General features: G+C 37.6%; 2 protein-coding genes across 4 annotated transcripts in view; both read left to right on the top strand.

The window, feature by feature from the left end:
- The window catches only part of pxna (paxillin a), a 42,822-nt gene that overhangs the window by 23,874 nt on the left and 5,101 nt on the right, over nt 1-13,847 (top strand). For all 3 annotated transcript variants that reach the window (XM_042752012.1, XM_042752016.1, XM_042752006.1), the window contains 5 exons: nt 3,742-3,934; nt 4,768-4,918; nt 11,330-11,488; nt 12,475-12,648; nt 13,759-13,840. In XM_042752012.1, coding sequence (XP_042607946.1) covers nt 3,742-3,934; nt 4,768-4,918; nt 11,330-11,488; nt 12,475-12,648; nt 13,759-13,840 — 759 coding nt within the window. The remainder of the gene's footprint in view (nt 1-3,741; nt 3,935-4,767; nt 4,919-11,329; nt 11,489-12,474; nt 12,649-13,758; nt 13,841-13,847) is intronic.
- Nucleotides 5,048-11,321, top strand: LOC122142210 (proteoglycan 4-like). The gene is made up of 3 exons (XM_042752026.1): nt 5,048-6,912; nt 8,217-8,486; nt 9,111-11,321. Exons 1-3 carry the CDS (start codon nt 6,049-6,051, stop codon nt 9,246-9,248), a joined length of 1,272 nt encoding a protein of 423 aa, XP_042607960.1. The 5' UTR covers nt 5,048-6,048; the 3' UTR covers nt 9,249-11,321.

The following is a 13,847-nucleotide window of genomic DNA, read 5'->3' as shown; positions in this document are numbered from 1 at the left end:
GAGATAAAGTGCGAAGGTAAAGACACCGAGCTCAGCAGGGGGTTTCTGTCCTGTCCCGCTCACACTGTAAGTAACCAGCTTCAGTCCATTCCTGTCCTTTGCATTTAGTTGGTTGTTCCTTTGGGATTGTGGCTTCATGTGTTTGTGGCTGTAATGGTGATTTTGGGGATCTGCTGTTGTTGACGGTTGATATTGTGTGATTTGACAAAGTGTTGTGTGTTTGTGGACTGATCAAAGTTTAGCTGCTCACAGAGGTTGCTTGTTGAGTTTGATGTTATTAATCGTCTTGTGTGAGTTTGGACTGTATAACATGTATGGTTCTAGATAAACCTAACACCTAACATCTAAATTAACATCATGTGTCTACACTGGGCATGAAACAGCATGTCGAAAAGCATCAAAACTTACAATCAAATCATCACTGACAACCGATGCCTTATTTGACACACTCTTTATAACTCTAGCTACTTTATTTTTCCCATTTGTCAGATTTTTTTCATTTACAATTTTATTTATATCTGAATTAATTGCAGTGTGTTTTGTGCGTTATATATTTATACACTGATTTGTTCTGAATTATGTCATATATTTATAAATTAATATACTCTGAATTTTATTTTTTTATTTATTCATAAATACACTTTCTCTGAATTTGATGAAATATTTGTTTATTAATTAATTTTCTCTGCATTTTTTGTTATATTTATGAATTAATATCCTCTTAATTTTGTGTTAAGTATTTTTAATTAATATTCTTTGAATATTGGCCTTTCTATATTTTTTAATTAATTTGCTCTGAATTTTTTTGCGTTATATATTTATAAATGTATTTGCTTGTGCGTTATATATTTTTGAATTAATATGCTCTGAATATTATATGCAGTATATTTATGAATACTTTCTTCTAAATTTATGGATTTATTTGCTCTGAATTATATGCATTGTATATTAATGAATTAATTTGCTCAGAATGTTATGAGTTAAATGCTTGTAAATTAATTTGGGTTGAATTTTATACATTTTATATTTATAACTTAAATTGCTCTGAATTTTGTGAGCTATGTAATTATGAATTAATATGCTGTAAACTTTATATGTTTTCTATTTAAATATCCTAGGCCCATGATGTTTCTGGCTTACTGACTTACATTTTTTTATTCTAAACTTGTGCACACATTATCTATAAAATTATTTTAGGATTCTGCAATAAACCCATACAAAGTCCATTTTTTTAAAACATTTTTTACTATTATTTATCATAGCTCAGTTCAGTGTGACAAACTAATTTAGGTGACTTGCTGCTTCGCTTCCACAGTGTGAACCTCAAGCTGTCACACTGCGATATGACATCAACACTTCCTGTATAGACGCGGTGTGACACGCTTGGTTGCAAAGATGATGGTGCAACTGAGATCTAAAGGTGCCTTATCTTAGAAGAAGTTGCTAAGTTAAGGACTTTTAAACCAGAGATGTGTTGACAGTCACTTCAGAACATGTTTTACAAGCTTACCTAGTGTGTGGATTGTGTAAGTGATTTCTGCTCTATTCCTGATCCTATGGCTTTTGAATGTTGATTTTATGTGTGCATTAAGAGGTGTGTCCATTTATGCACATGAATTTTGCACCTTACTTCCTGATGAATCTATGCCTGTAGGCATGCTGTCTCAGAGCAGTCTTTACACAAGAGGTTGTCACTCTCCACCACACCCCGAATGAGTGAAGCCTGCAGTTATTTCACCATCCTGATCATGTGATTCAGAATTATCCCTCCGATCCAGCTGGCGAGAGCCATGTTTTTGAACAGACTTGACAGAGTCAAGTTGAAACGGGTTATTCAGCAGCAACCCGTTTGATTTCTGATGGATTTATGGTATTCTTGCACAAAACCACCCCAGGGAACCTGAATCTGAAGCAAACGTCTGAATACTTGAGGTTATGGATTTGAACAGCCCTATAGTCTTCAGAATTTTATGTTGCTGGTTTAAGTTCTCTTATGAAAACTGTATTATTCCACATACAGAAGTTTTGTAAATTGTCAAAAATAAATAAATAAATGTTTAACTGTCAGCTTTTTTTCTAAAGCTACATTTAGATCAATTTTTAAATCTCTCTTTAATACCATTTCTAGTTGTTTACTCGCCATGAAAACAGCCAAAGAAGCCATGTGGCATTAAAAAAAACATCCAGCCCTGAGAATAAAACCAACATTTTGATTCTTTTGTTTTTTTTTTTAGATGCTTCTTCTTGCGGATTTGGAGTCCACAACCTCCCTCATTTCCAAACAAGCTGTTTTTCTGCCAGAAGAGACGCCATATTCCTGCCCCACAGGAAGTGAATATAAGGACGTGTCCTCCCCTCCTCAGCTAACCTCTCCTCCTGCTCAAACACTGAATGGATCTTGGGTAGAAAAGCCAGAATCAAAGCACTCATCCACCCAGGTAAAATGCAACATCACTTCCTGAAGCGTTTCTTTATCCCCTAGAGCTTTCTGCTGGTCTTTATATGAGGCTGCTGGTTATCCTTTAACCTTATGACAAATAGCAGAAGCCGGCCTGTTCCACATTCAGCCTGTTGTCGCCTCGAGCAAAGCACTTCATCTTCAGCAGCTCCAGAGACTTGTGCCGTTAAACAGGTTCAACATTTCAAGGGTTCTTGAATGGGGCCATATTATACATATTTGTAACATTTAAGTTCACTTATAATGTTAGTCAAGCCTTCTTGGACTAAAAACCGGTCATAATTTAGTCTTTCACAACCATTATCCACTCTCTCGGTGACTCTGAGAAAATAATTTGTTTTTGCAGCTGTACCTTTAAGATGATTCGATTAGGTGATCTGAGGAAGCCTGAGAGAAGCCGAAACATGTTGGCCAACAATTTTATAATAAAAAGTTTTTAAATCTTAACCACGTGACTGCCTTGGGAGTATTATATTGTTGCATTTGAGTTGAATTATGTTTGTTATAATTAACAGATGAGTTTGGGTTAAGTTTCTCAATATTGAATCTGCACTGATATGTAAATTCTAATGTTTATGTATTTGTAGCTTAGTTTTTGCATTAAATATTTGGCTGTTTTTGATAGCTTTCCTACAGGGGACATTTATTTCGTTTAAAAATGCATGTTTTGGGCTCTGTGGGTTTTTTTTTTGATCACATATAGAGGCCAAATCAAAAAACAGGAATTATTAAAAGCTTAGTTCACAAAGTTCAGTCCCACATGATTTCACTTTAAGAATTTGCATGCAACTCTTATTATACAAAGCTAAAAAATAAATAAAAAATAAATCCATTAATGTTTTGAGAGACTGCATTAAGCAGTGCCCTTGAGAAACGCAGGTTTATACTGTTAAACATTTGTTGTTGTAGTATTTCCCTATTTTTGCTTTAGTGCCTTAAAGTAAAACAGCTTTTTTTTCTTTCCTCGTCTTTCAGCTCGGCTCCGAAAAGTGCAAGTCCTCGCGTGTCACAGTCTGAAGAAGAGCACGTCTATAGTTTCCCCAACAAGCAGAAGACTACTGACTCCCCCGCCGCCGTCATGAGCTCGTCACTGGGCAGTAACCTGTCAGAGCTGGACCGTCTGCTGCTGGAGCTCAACGCTGTACAGCACAGCACACACTCCTTCGCTACTGAAGGTGAGTGCTTCAAAACTCAGCGTCAATGGGTTGTTAAACATCCCATCAACATTTTTCACACTATATCAAACATATCCAATAGATGTTTTTCCATTTTGTGTTTCACAGAGGCCTACCCACCCAAACCAGCCAGCAACACACAGCGATATGTCCCAGAAAACGGCGTCTCAGCAGTAGTGAAAGCGGCTCCTCCCAAGATAGAGAAACCCAAACGCAGTGCACCCGGACGGGGGATAGAGGACGTCAGACCCAGTGTGGAGAGCCTGCTAAATGAGTTGGAAAGCTCTGTGCCGGCCCCTGCGTAAGCACACTGCTGAAAACATTCATTTTTTTATTTTTTTATGTATGTATATATATGTACATATATTTGTGCCCATTACCAGTCAACAAAGGTTTTTTTTTTATTTTTTTTATTTTTTTTTATGTTTTTAAAAAGAAGTCTCTTCTGCTCTCCAAGGCTGCATTTATCAAAAATAAAAAACATAATTTCATTAAAAAATTATTACAATTTAAAGGAACTCTGTTGTCTGTCTAAAATGTCATTTATTCCTGTGATCAAAGCTGAATTTTCAGCATTTACATTTATGCATTTAGCAGACGCTTTTATCCAAAGAGACTTACAGTGCTTTCAGGCTAACATTTTTTACCTAACATGTGTTCCCTGGGAATCGAACCCACAACCTCTTGCTAGTATCATTGACTAAATAAATGCAGCCTTGTTGAACACGTCTTTCAAAAACATTAAACATCTTAATTATTCCAAACGTTTAACTGGTAGTGTATATTTTATTATATAATAATATTTAATGTTTTTCGTTATAATGTAAATATTTTATATTTGTTTTACTACTTTTTAGTGAGTAAATATTATTTAAAATATTTTATTGATATTTCTTCTCTTAACTTGAGAAAATAGAATGATGTTTAAATTAAAATTTTTTTTTTTTTTTACAGTCCTATGTTTTAGTTTATTTTTGAGTTCAAAAACAACTTTGGATACTATTTTTCCATTGTGGTCTTTTGGACTCCACTCTAGTGTGCAAATGAGCAGAAAAGTTGTGATCAAGTGAAGATTTCCTATCTGTGGTTTAGACCTATTCTTACATCCCATTTTTAAATTTGCGACATTTACAGACCCGCCCCATCAGTACAAGTGGTCCCTGAGTTGAGGGAAGCTCAAGAAGAGACTCCTGCCCAGCAGCAGGCCAGAATCTCTGCCTCCTCAGCGACACGAGAACTTGATGAACTCATGGCTTCACTGTCTGACTTTAAAGTTCAGAGCAATGTAAGTTTTAGAGAAAGTGAGATAAATTGCAATAAAATTTTCCATCAAACAAACAAATCATTCCCACAAAAAAACAAAACAATTACAAACAAAATAAAACTAATAAAAAATAAAGTCACACTGATCGTTTATGTGTTTGAAATCGACTAAGTGTTTAATTAGTTAAATTATTTTGTAGTGCTTATGTAATTCTTATTGATTAGCATATAATCTGGCTTCAATCTTTACAAGGGCAGTTTTAATGAGTTGTCACTGGATTTTGCATTTTAATGTATTGCAGGGATATCAGCTATGTTGTGATTATTATATGTGTGTCTTTAAGTGCTGATAATGATAATCAGATAGTAAACAGTAGATTATTATCAATCAAGGCTTTTAAAATGAATAAGAGTTTATATGCCTTAATGAGGGCATGCTCTCATGGGTCCAATTTGAAGGTCTTGTTAGCATATCTGTCTTGGACGCGAGCCGCACTGCGGTCGAAAAGAGAGAATCTGGAATGTTGTGGTTGTGGTGTCATGTTATATCTGGGAATTCTGGTGATTATATTTGCCTTCAGGTTGGTAAACCAACTTATACTTTGTTACATTGACTAAATAAGCCAGAAGTTGAGATAATACATAACGCATTACATTAGGCCACTGGTTTTTATGCATAGTTTTCGCATTTTAGAATAAGATACTGGTAAAAAAACAAAAAACAAATGTATAGCCTGAATGCACAAAATTGTCTGCTAAATACATAAATGTAAATGTAAATGTAAGATAATGGATCAGATTGGATGTCATGTCACATTGCCTCCTCTTTTTGCTTCATCATCATTTCTTCTACTCAAACGCTTTCCTCCTTTTCTTTTTGTTGTTGTTGTCTTGCTGTTGATTGTCTAGTCTGGCTCTCTGTCAGTTAAGGAGGACTCATTATCCACTAAAGAGTCAGAACTTCCTAATATTGTGGTGACTGAGAACCTCACAGTCCCTTCTGTTCTAGTCCCAGAATCAGAGGTGTCTGATCGCAGCGTTCCTCCCCAGCCTTCCCCTAATAGTGCACCACTTTTACTGGAACTCCACATTGTTGAGGAATCGTCAACCGCTGCTCCAGAGTCCAACTCCACGGTGCTCTACACTTCCTCCATGAACCATTCGGAGAAAGTACTGGTAGTTTCTAGCACAACGAGTACAGCCCCTGAGTCTCTTTTATCACCTGAACCTTCTGAAAAATCTTCAAACCTTCTGGCATCAAGTTTATGGACACGTGAAGTCAATTCGCCCAAGACTGTCGATCCGAAAACCTCAAGTCCAGTTTCAGTCACCAAAAATAGTCCACATGTGGTACCAAATGCCTCCTCACCAGCTAGGACTCCAAGGATATCTAGCCCAGTGGCTAAAAGCCCCAGTCCACCACAGGTTATCAAGGGCTCAAATCGAATTGTTGATGTGAAAATTCCTAGTCCTGTAACAGTTACTAAAACCTCTAGTCCAGTCGTGGTAAGAAAGAGCCCATGCCCAGTTACAGCTGTTAGAGCAACCAAAAGTCCAGTCCCTGGAGTCCTTGCCAAGAGCCCAAGTCCCCAACCAGGGATTACTAGCAAGAGTCCAGTGCCAACTACCATTTCACTGCCCGCTCCTCCAGTTTCAACCCTAACATTAACTCCGAAGCCTTCCAAAGAGAAACCTGAGAGCTTTGAACCGGGCATATTGGGAATAAGTCTTCCTTGCCCCAAGCATCATCTTGAGGAAGCTCTGGACAAGCTGTTGATGTCCAGTCTTTCCCAACCAGAGCCGGTGAAATTTGGTGAAGGAGCTCCTGCCTCATCAGAGGTGAACGATGATGTTCTGGGACTTCTTCATCAGTTGACTCCACAGGGTGGCATTAAAGATGTCACTTGGATGGACGACTCTCTAAACCCCACATCGTTCCCTGGGGCATCAGATGGTTCGCTGGACCTTCCACTTCTCCAGCCATCGGCGGTTGAAAGGCTCTCTGCTTCTGGACAAGTATGAGGCTCACCAACTCTGTCAGACTGTCTCCAGTTTGCACCCCTAAATTTAGCGAGCATGAGCAAGAAGCATGCTGAACCACATACGGCTGTTTATGCTTTCTCAAATACATGAGCCTGATCCTTGGGCCAAGGGGCCTGTTGATACCCAATCTGAACCTTTCCATCTTGCCTGGATAGAAGCACCCACCATTAGCAAGTTAAATATGCCTCTCAAAAACCTGATACACGTATGCAAATGTCACTTGGTGCTCCTAAAATTGGAGGGATAGTCAATTAATTGGGTTTCTGTTGCATTGCTTTGCATCACGTGCTTTTGGAAAGGTGGAGATTTTAGGAATCCAAAGTATGTGTGGTGCATGAAATGGATAAGATTCTGTGGAAGGAGTCTTTGCGGTGTTCAAATGCATGCCCTGACGCGCTTCCTCATCGAGGTGTATAGCACTAAATGGACAACAAGGCTAGGCTTGCTTGTTTCTTTGCAGTTCTGTAGTGGAGTTTCATTGTGCAGTTGCATTCTATCTTCACTTCTTCCGCACTTGATGCATGAGATGTTCTGCAAAGTGTTTTTTTTTACTGATTCCATAGTCCAATGGTTTTGCATGATGCAAATTATTTGCAGTTGCTAAAGTTGATGTGTGAAATCTAATGAATGATATAACTGTTCAGTTATTTTCTTGATTCATTAAAAATCATGCCGATTCATATGCATTGATCTTGAAATCTAACTTTTAAATCATATGTTGCTTGTGTTTGCCAGTAACATGTTTAGAAAGCTAAAAATCAATTTAAGTAATGTACACTATGTGGGCAATGTCTGTTCCATCTGAACATTTATTTAAATATTAGAAGTGCATCCAAAAATATATTGCATGTAATGGTTATTAATTAAATCAAAATTTGTATTGTATTGAATTTATTCACTCTGAATTTGAATAAAGAAAGGGTTTTGAATCAAATTTTAAGTTAAAATGCATTGAATTTAATGATTTTGGTGTCAACTCTAAGGTTAAAATTGAGTTTGCTTTGTCAGTTTTGCTTTGCATTGCTTTTGGCATGTTGTGTTTGCTTCATGGTCTTTATACATGCTCCTGCATCATTTGTTGAAGGTTAGAGATGTTTCTATTGTGAGTCATGAAGAGGGAGCTTGAAGCTACAAATTGCATTGGCCCAAACCAGAGTAGTGTGAGGTTGCTTTCTAGAGGCGTTTGGACTGGATGTTTTTGAATGGCATTCACATAGAAAGCACTGCATGATCTAAACGTTTAAGGTGGTCACTTTATTAATGCTGCATTTCCGCAGCTTAAATCGGTCATCAGACGCACAAAGGAAACGTCCAATGTCCATCCGATGTTTCGTGATGGCCACATGCGACGAAAAATGGGCCCGCTAATTGTCAACAAGAATAACTCGCAGGATCTACTCATTGAAGAGCTGCAAGGGAAACTGGGAATTGGTCGCACTGAGCGGCCACGAAAGCAGCCAGCTGATTGGCTCACGGAAGGAGTCATTGTCTGTTCCAACCCACAGCGCTTGAGAGAGGAAGGTGGTGTATCACCAACAGTTGATAAGGTAGCGTAAGATTACTAGTGGAACTCACAAAATGGTAGCACAACAGCTTTTCCTATATTGGTTTGTTTTATAAAACTGGCTTTTTAGCGTTATAAGCCATGAACCAAACCAACCAGTGACGAGGAGAATCATGTTACAACTTTTATTTGAAGCATAAAAGCACTTAAAAATTGGGTTAAAAGACTTTGCAGTAGTTTATAGCAAAATATGCATATATAGACAATTGTTTAAGTATTTTAAGACCTTATCAAGTCAGGCTTGATTAAGTGATGTGCTGTTTTTAAAGCATGCACTTTTGGTGCAATTTGCTTATTACAACTATGATTGATGGAATTTTCTTTACAGCATCATGGGTAATGTAGTTTTTCGGCAATTCTGCTGTTTAACACAAGTCTTTAAAAAAAAAAGAGGTTTAAATAATGCAAACTGATGCCTATACTTATACCTTTGATTTTAAAACCTCAGAGCTCACATCGTATATAAAAAAAAAAAAAAAAAAAAAAAATTTCCCTCTTTAGAAAATGAATGCTATTTTTACTTCCAGAACCTGATTGTTGCACTTTATTATGCATTTTGTGCTCCTTTCACTTCCTGCTACGTGTTTCATGTTTTTTTGTCCATCAGATTATCATTCCTCCAGACTCACCCAGTCCTCTGAAAAAAGTCCTAACCCATCCTGTCCCAAAAAAGCCTGATCCTGTGATACAGATGCCCGCTCCTCTGCCCCCACCACCTCCACCCCCACCCACCCCCCCACCCTAGGGAGCCCTCTCCTCCTCCACCTCCTCCTCCTGCTCCTCCAGTTCCAGCTCCACCTCCACCTAAAGACCCCACCCCTCCTCCGTCCCCTCCTCCTAAACCTGTGACCCCGCCCCCTCCACCCAAGGTTTTAGCATCTGTTGGCTGCCAAACGGAATATGAACCTCTTTTTCCACCGGTACAGGCATGAACTTGCTCTCTCTGTCTATCTGCATCTGATCAGAGCTTACATCCATGTCTTCAGGGTTCCCACAGTCATGGAAAACTTTGAATTAGTAGGGCATTTGTTAGGCCTGGAAAAGTCTAAATGGAAATGAATAAAAGGAAGCAGGTTGTATGTTGGGTTTGTGTAGAGTAAATCTTGCTCACAAGCCATAGTGAATCATTCTGAGAGGTGATTCTTTTCTGCAAACTTCTTGAAGTGGTTCACAATTCAATTTGAATGATTCTTTAGTGAATCATTCTGAATTTATAGTAAATGTGTATATACAGTATATAACTACTGGAATGGTCATTTTGAAAAAAACATCGATCAGATTGTGTGGGAACCCTATGCCTTGTTTCTAGCCATTCTTTCATGGTTTCTAGCATGTTGCATATGGAGCGCATGCCGTTATGTGTTTGACCTCCAAACAGCGCTCACACTAGGAGTGTCTCAGCATTTATCAAATAGCTTGCTGGTGCCAACATGTCCCATGAAGACAGTCTGTCCTTGTGTTTTCCCTTGTTTTCCCTGTAGAATCCTGGTACGTGAACAAATTCTGTTGCAAATGAAGTGCTAGTGATCACAGAAAAGACTGTTGATCTGTTGGCCATCAGTTAGAGTTGTCTTTTAAGACTAAGTTTGTAACTATCTATGATTGAATTCTTCCTGTTTTTGGGAGGTTTCTGACTCTAAAGCAAAGCCAAGTTTTTAAGTCAGAATTGTGAGTTTAGGAATATTCTGCAGAATGTACTAGACTTAATGCTGCAAGTTAAAAGTCAGGCTGCGTGGAAGTGCTTCAAGAGTAGCTTGTTTAAGTGTGAGTTCATGTGCAGAAATAACAGAGGATGTGTGGGTTGCTATTTTTGCTTTCTGAAGAATGCTTCTGTGTCACGGTTCTTTGAATTGAGAGAACAGAGATGGGGTTACCACCAGCCCTTTTTGACCCATAACCTTGCTTGGTCTGTCATCTGATTATGTCTTTAACACCTTCTTGATCCCGCTGTATTTAGGGAAGGTTATGTAGGGAGTGGGAGATGGAAATGTTTACTGCATTTGTCTTATTTCACAGCCGTTGGAAGAGATGCATGATCCTGCACAAAGAAGCAATAGTTACCATTCATAAACAGCAAATCTTGTTAGACTTTATGCAACAGGCCTTTGAATCATGTCTTTTTATTAATCAAAGGAAACAATTTCCATGACATGCATTGGTATGGTTAATTACAATTGATTCCATGTAAGTGATTCAGTGTTTCGGCAAAGTTGAGAACTACTTGAGCTTCTCTTAGTGCATGTGGTTGTTGTTTAATAACACTAACATTATGTAATGGGTTGACTAATAAATGATGCAATTAAATGTGTGCAATCAAACAGCTCTTAATGTACATGCTGTATTGTTATTGACGTGAGAAAATATCTTTTCACATGCTGATGGTCATATTGAGAAAATATTCATCCAAAAGAGAATTTTAATAAGGAAGTTGATTTCCCATAGTGCAGAGTTGATCATCAGTTTTGGGGCTTGTATGGATAAATCTTACATCACTTATTAGAGGGCATTTATATTCACTTCTCAGTGTTGAGTCTCCAAAACAAGTTGAGTATCAGTGGGTGGTGTGGTGTCAAATCCTGCAAGTGTTTAAGCATGAATAATCAACATTGTGTCATTGATCGAGTTGATCAAGATTGACCTGGTAAAAAAATGTATGAAAAGACGCTTTGGATAAATGCATCTGCTGAATGGTAGTAAGTAGTAATGTGTACTAAGGAGAAAGTGCTTATTTTGTGCCTGTGTGTGCAGAGAGGGATCTGTGTCCACATTTCCTTTGCTCAATGAAACGGTCTTTAAAAAGTGAAAATTCTTTCCTTTTTCCTGTAGATTATGGCTCAGGGCAAGAGTTCCCCCGCCAGCGTTCCAAAGCAGGGGAATAAACTGGATAACATGTTGGGCAGCCTGCAGTCAGACCTCAACCGGCTGGGTGTCCAGACTGTCGCCAAAGGCGTTTGTGGAGCCTGCAAGAAACCCATCGCTGGCCAGGTGAGAAATCCCTTAAAGAGCCCCAAATTATTATCCATTTGAATTTTTAGGATTATGTGCTCTAGAGCAGATGCTGTGCTCCAAAACAAACCAAAAGGCCGCCAATGTGTATATTTTGCATGTCAGTATAGACATTTTTTATGTTTGTTTGTTTAAGAAGTACATTTATTTTATTGTCATAAATCTGAAAATAATAATAATTTAAATATAATATGTATTTAAAAGTCTCCTATGCTCACCAAGGCTGTAATTTTTTGATCAAAACACTGTAAAAACAGTTATATTGTGAAATATTATTGCAATTTGAAATAATAGTTTTCTATTCGAGTATGTTGTAAAATCAAATTTATTCCTGTGATCAAAGCTGAATTTTCAGCATCATTACTCCAGTCTTCAGTGTCACATGATCCTTCAGAAATCACTTTAATATGCTGATTAAGAACAGCAGTTTTTCTTTTTTTTTGTGAAAAATGCTGTTCTTTCTATACATGAAAAAAATGTATCCCTGTTCTCACACAGGAATAAATTACATTTTAATAATGAATTAAAATAGATAAATTATTATATTTATTTATTTTAATTTTATTCCAAACTTTTAACTGATAGAGTGTGAATATGGATTGCTCCAGATGTTGTGATCTTACTCCCGGTTTCTCAGACAAGGCTTAAGCCCCAGACTAAAATGCATGTCTGATCTAACTTAAACAAAAATAAACTTACACTTACAAAAATAAAAAAATACCATTGCCATTTCTCACACTCACATTAAGTTTATTAACTTTTATAAAAGATACTTAAATGTCCAAATTGAACTATGGCCTAAACCTGGCTTAGTTTAAGCCCTTAACTGTGAAACCAGGCCTTGAAGTTTAAGCTTGCAGGCTTAATTAAGTTTATGAGCTGCTGATATTCAGTGATGTCTTTTGTTGTTTACTTATTAAAGTGAAATCGTACACTTCCCTCCTCGTTGTCTTTGACTGATTCAGGTGGTGACAGCAATGGGTCGGACGTGGCATCCGGAGCATTTCGTGTGTACTCACTGTCAGGAGGAAATCGGCTCCAAAAACTTCTTTGAGCGAGACGGCCAGCCATACTGTGAAAAGGACTACCACAGCCTCTTCTCTCCACGCTGTTACTACTGCAACGGACCCATTCTGGACGTAAGGATTCTGTTTCGTATCACCACCCTTAAGAGGTCACACACGGGGGCGTTCACGGACGTGTGTTAGTGTCTCATATGTCAGCACCCGGTTGTGATGGTGCTTACTATAGCCCTCCACACTTTACATTTGGTTTCAGATCTCCTTTAAACATAAACAGTCACTTATTAAAGACAGTCTAAATTTGTCAAGTATGGTTTGCAGTAGAATGCAACACATGCATGTAGATAGAGAGTCTGCTGACAACATAAATGTAAATGCATAAAATAAATAATTATAAGACTCTTTTAGGAAAAATTACTAAAGGTCCTTAAAGCAAGATATATTTACAAAAACTGTCTACCACAACATAATACAAAAGCAATACAATACATGGCTGCATGTAAAAACAGAGCAACCAGTGTAGTCTGATTGACTAGCATGGTTCTTACGAGAAGGTCTTTTTAATGAGTCTGTTGAAAAGATTCATGAACATACGAGTTACATGATTGAATCAGTCACGAATCACAGATTTGGATCGCTTACTGACTGTATGTTTATATGATAACATAGAGATAAAGATACACTAACACAAAATTTTACAGAAAACAAAATTAATCAAATTAAAAAGGTAATAAAAAAAACAAGAACTCATGAGGTTTTGTGTTCGCTGGCTGCATGCAAAAACACACAGTGCATCCAGTGTAGTCTATTCAGTAACAACTGATTCTTATGAGCAGATTCTTTTAATGAGTCGGTTATATCACAGAAGTTAATTGAATCAGTCATGAATTTCTACTCACTTAATGACTGGATGTTTATATGATAACCGATAAAGATACACATTAAAACAAAACACACACAAAAGCTAACTAAATAACATTGTTGAAAAACAGCATTTTGTTTAGCATGTAGTTTGGATTGGAGTTTATATCACCAAAACACAAGTGATTCACATTTTTGTTTATGTAGGTTGGTTGAATGGGTAATGAGCACTTTGCCAGTTATTACACATTGCAGATAATTGTTGATAATTGTCTTAATTTTGCATAAATTCTTTCAAATCAAATTGTGCTTTCTGTTTCTGTTCGTGTTTCACCACAATTTCATTGCTTTTACTTCCTCCTGCAGAGAGTGGTGACCGCATTAGACAGGACTTGGCATCCGGAGCATTTCTTTTGTGCCCAGTGCGGGTCATTCTTTGGGCCTGAGGGTAAGCA

Source organism: Cyprinus carpio, chromosome A5 (assembly GCF_018340385.1).
Source record: "Cyprinus carpio isolate SPL01 chromosome A5, ASM1834038v1, whole genome shotgun sequence".
NCBI lineage: Eukaryota > Metazoa > Chordata > Actinopteri > Cypriniformes > Cyprinidae > Cyprinus > Cyprinus carpio.
The sequence above is the reverse complement of the archived record's forward strand: the minus strand, read 5'-3'. Positions and strand labels throughout refer to the sequence as shown.

Excerpts from the sequence above, each read along its gene's own strand:
- LOC122142210 (XM_042752026.1), top strand. The coding sequence starts at position 6,049 with ATGAACCATTCGGAGAAAGTACTGGTAGTTTCTAGCACAACGAGTACA. Across the intron at positions 6,913-8,216 it reads GGCTCTCTGCTTCTGGACAA|CTTAAATCGGTCATCAGACG; the intron begins GTATGAGGCTCA and ends GCATTTCCGCAG. Across the intron at positions 8,487-9,110 it reads TATCACCAACAGTTGATAAG|ATTATCATTCCTCCAGACTC; the intron begins GTAGCGTAAGAT and ends TTTGTCCATCAG.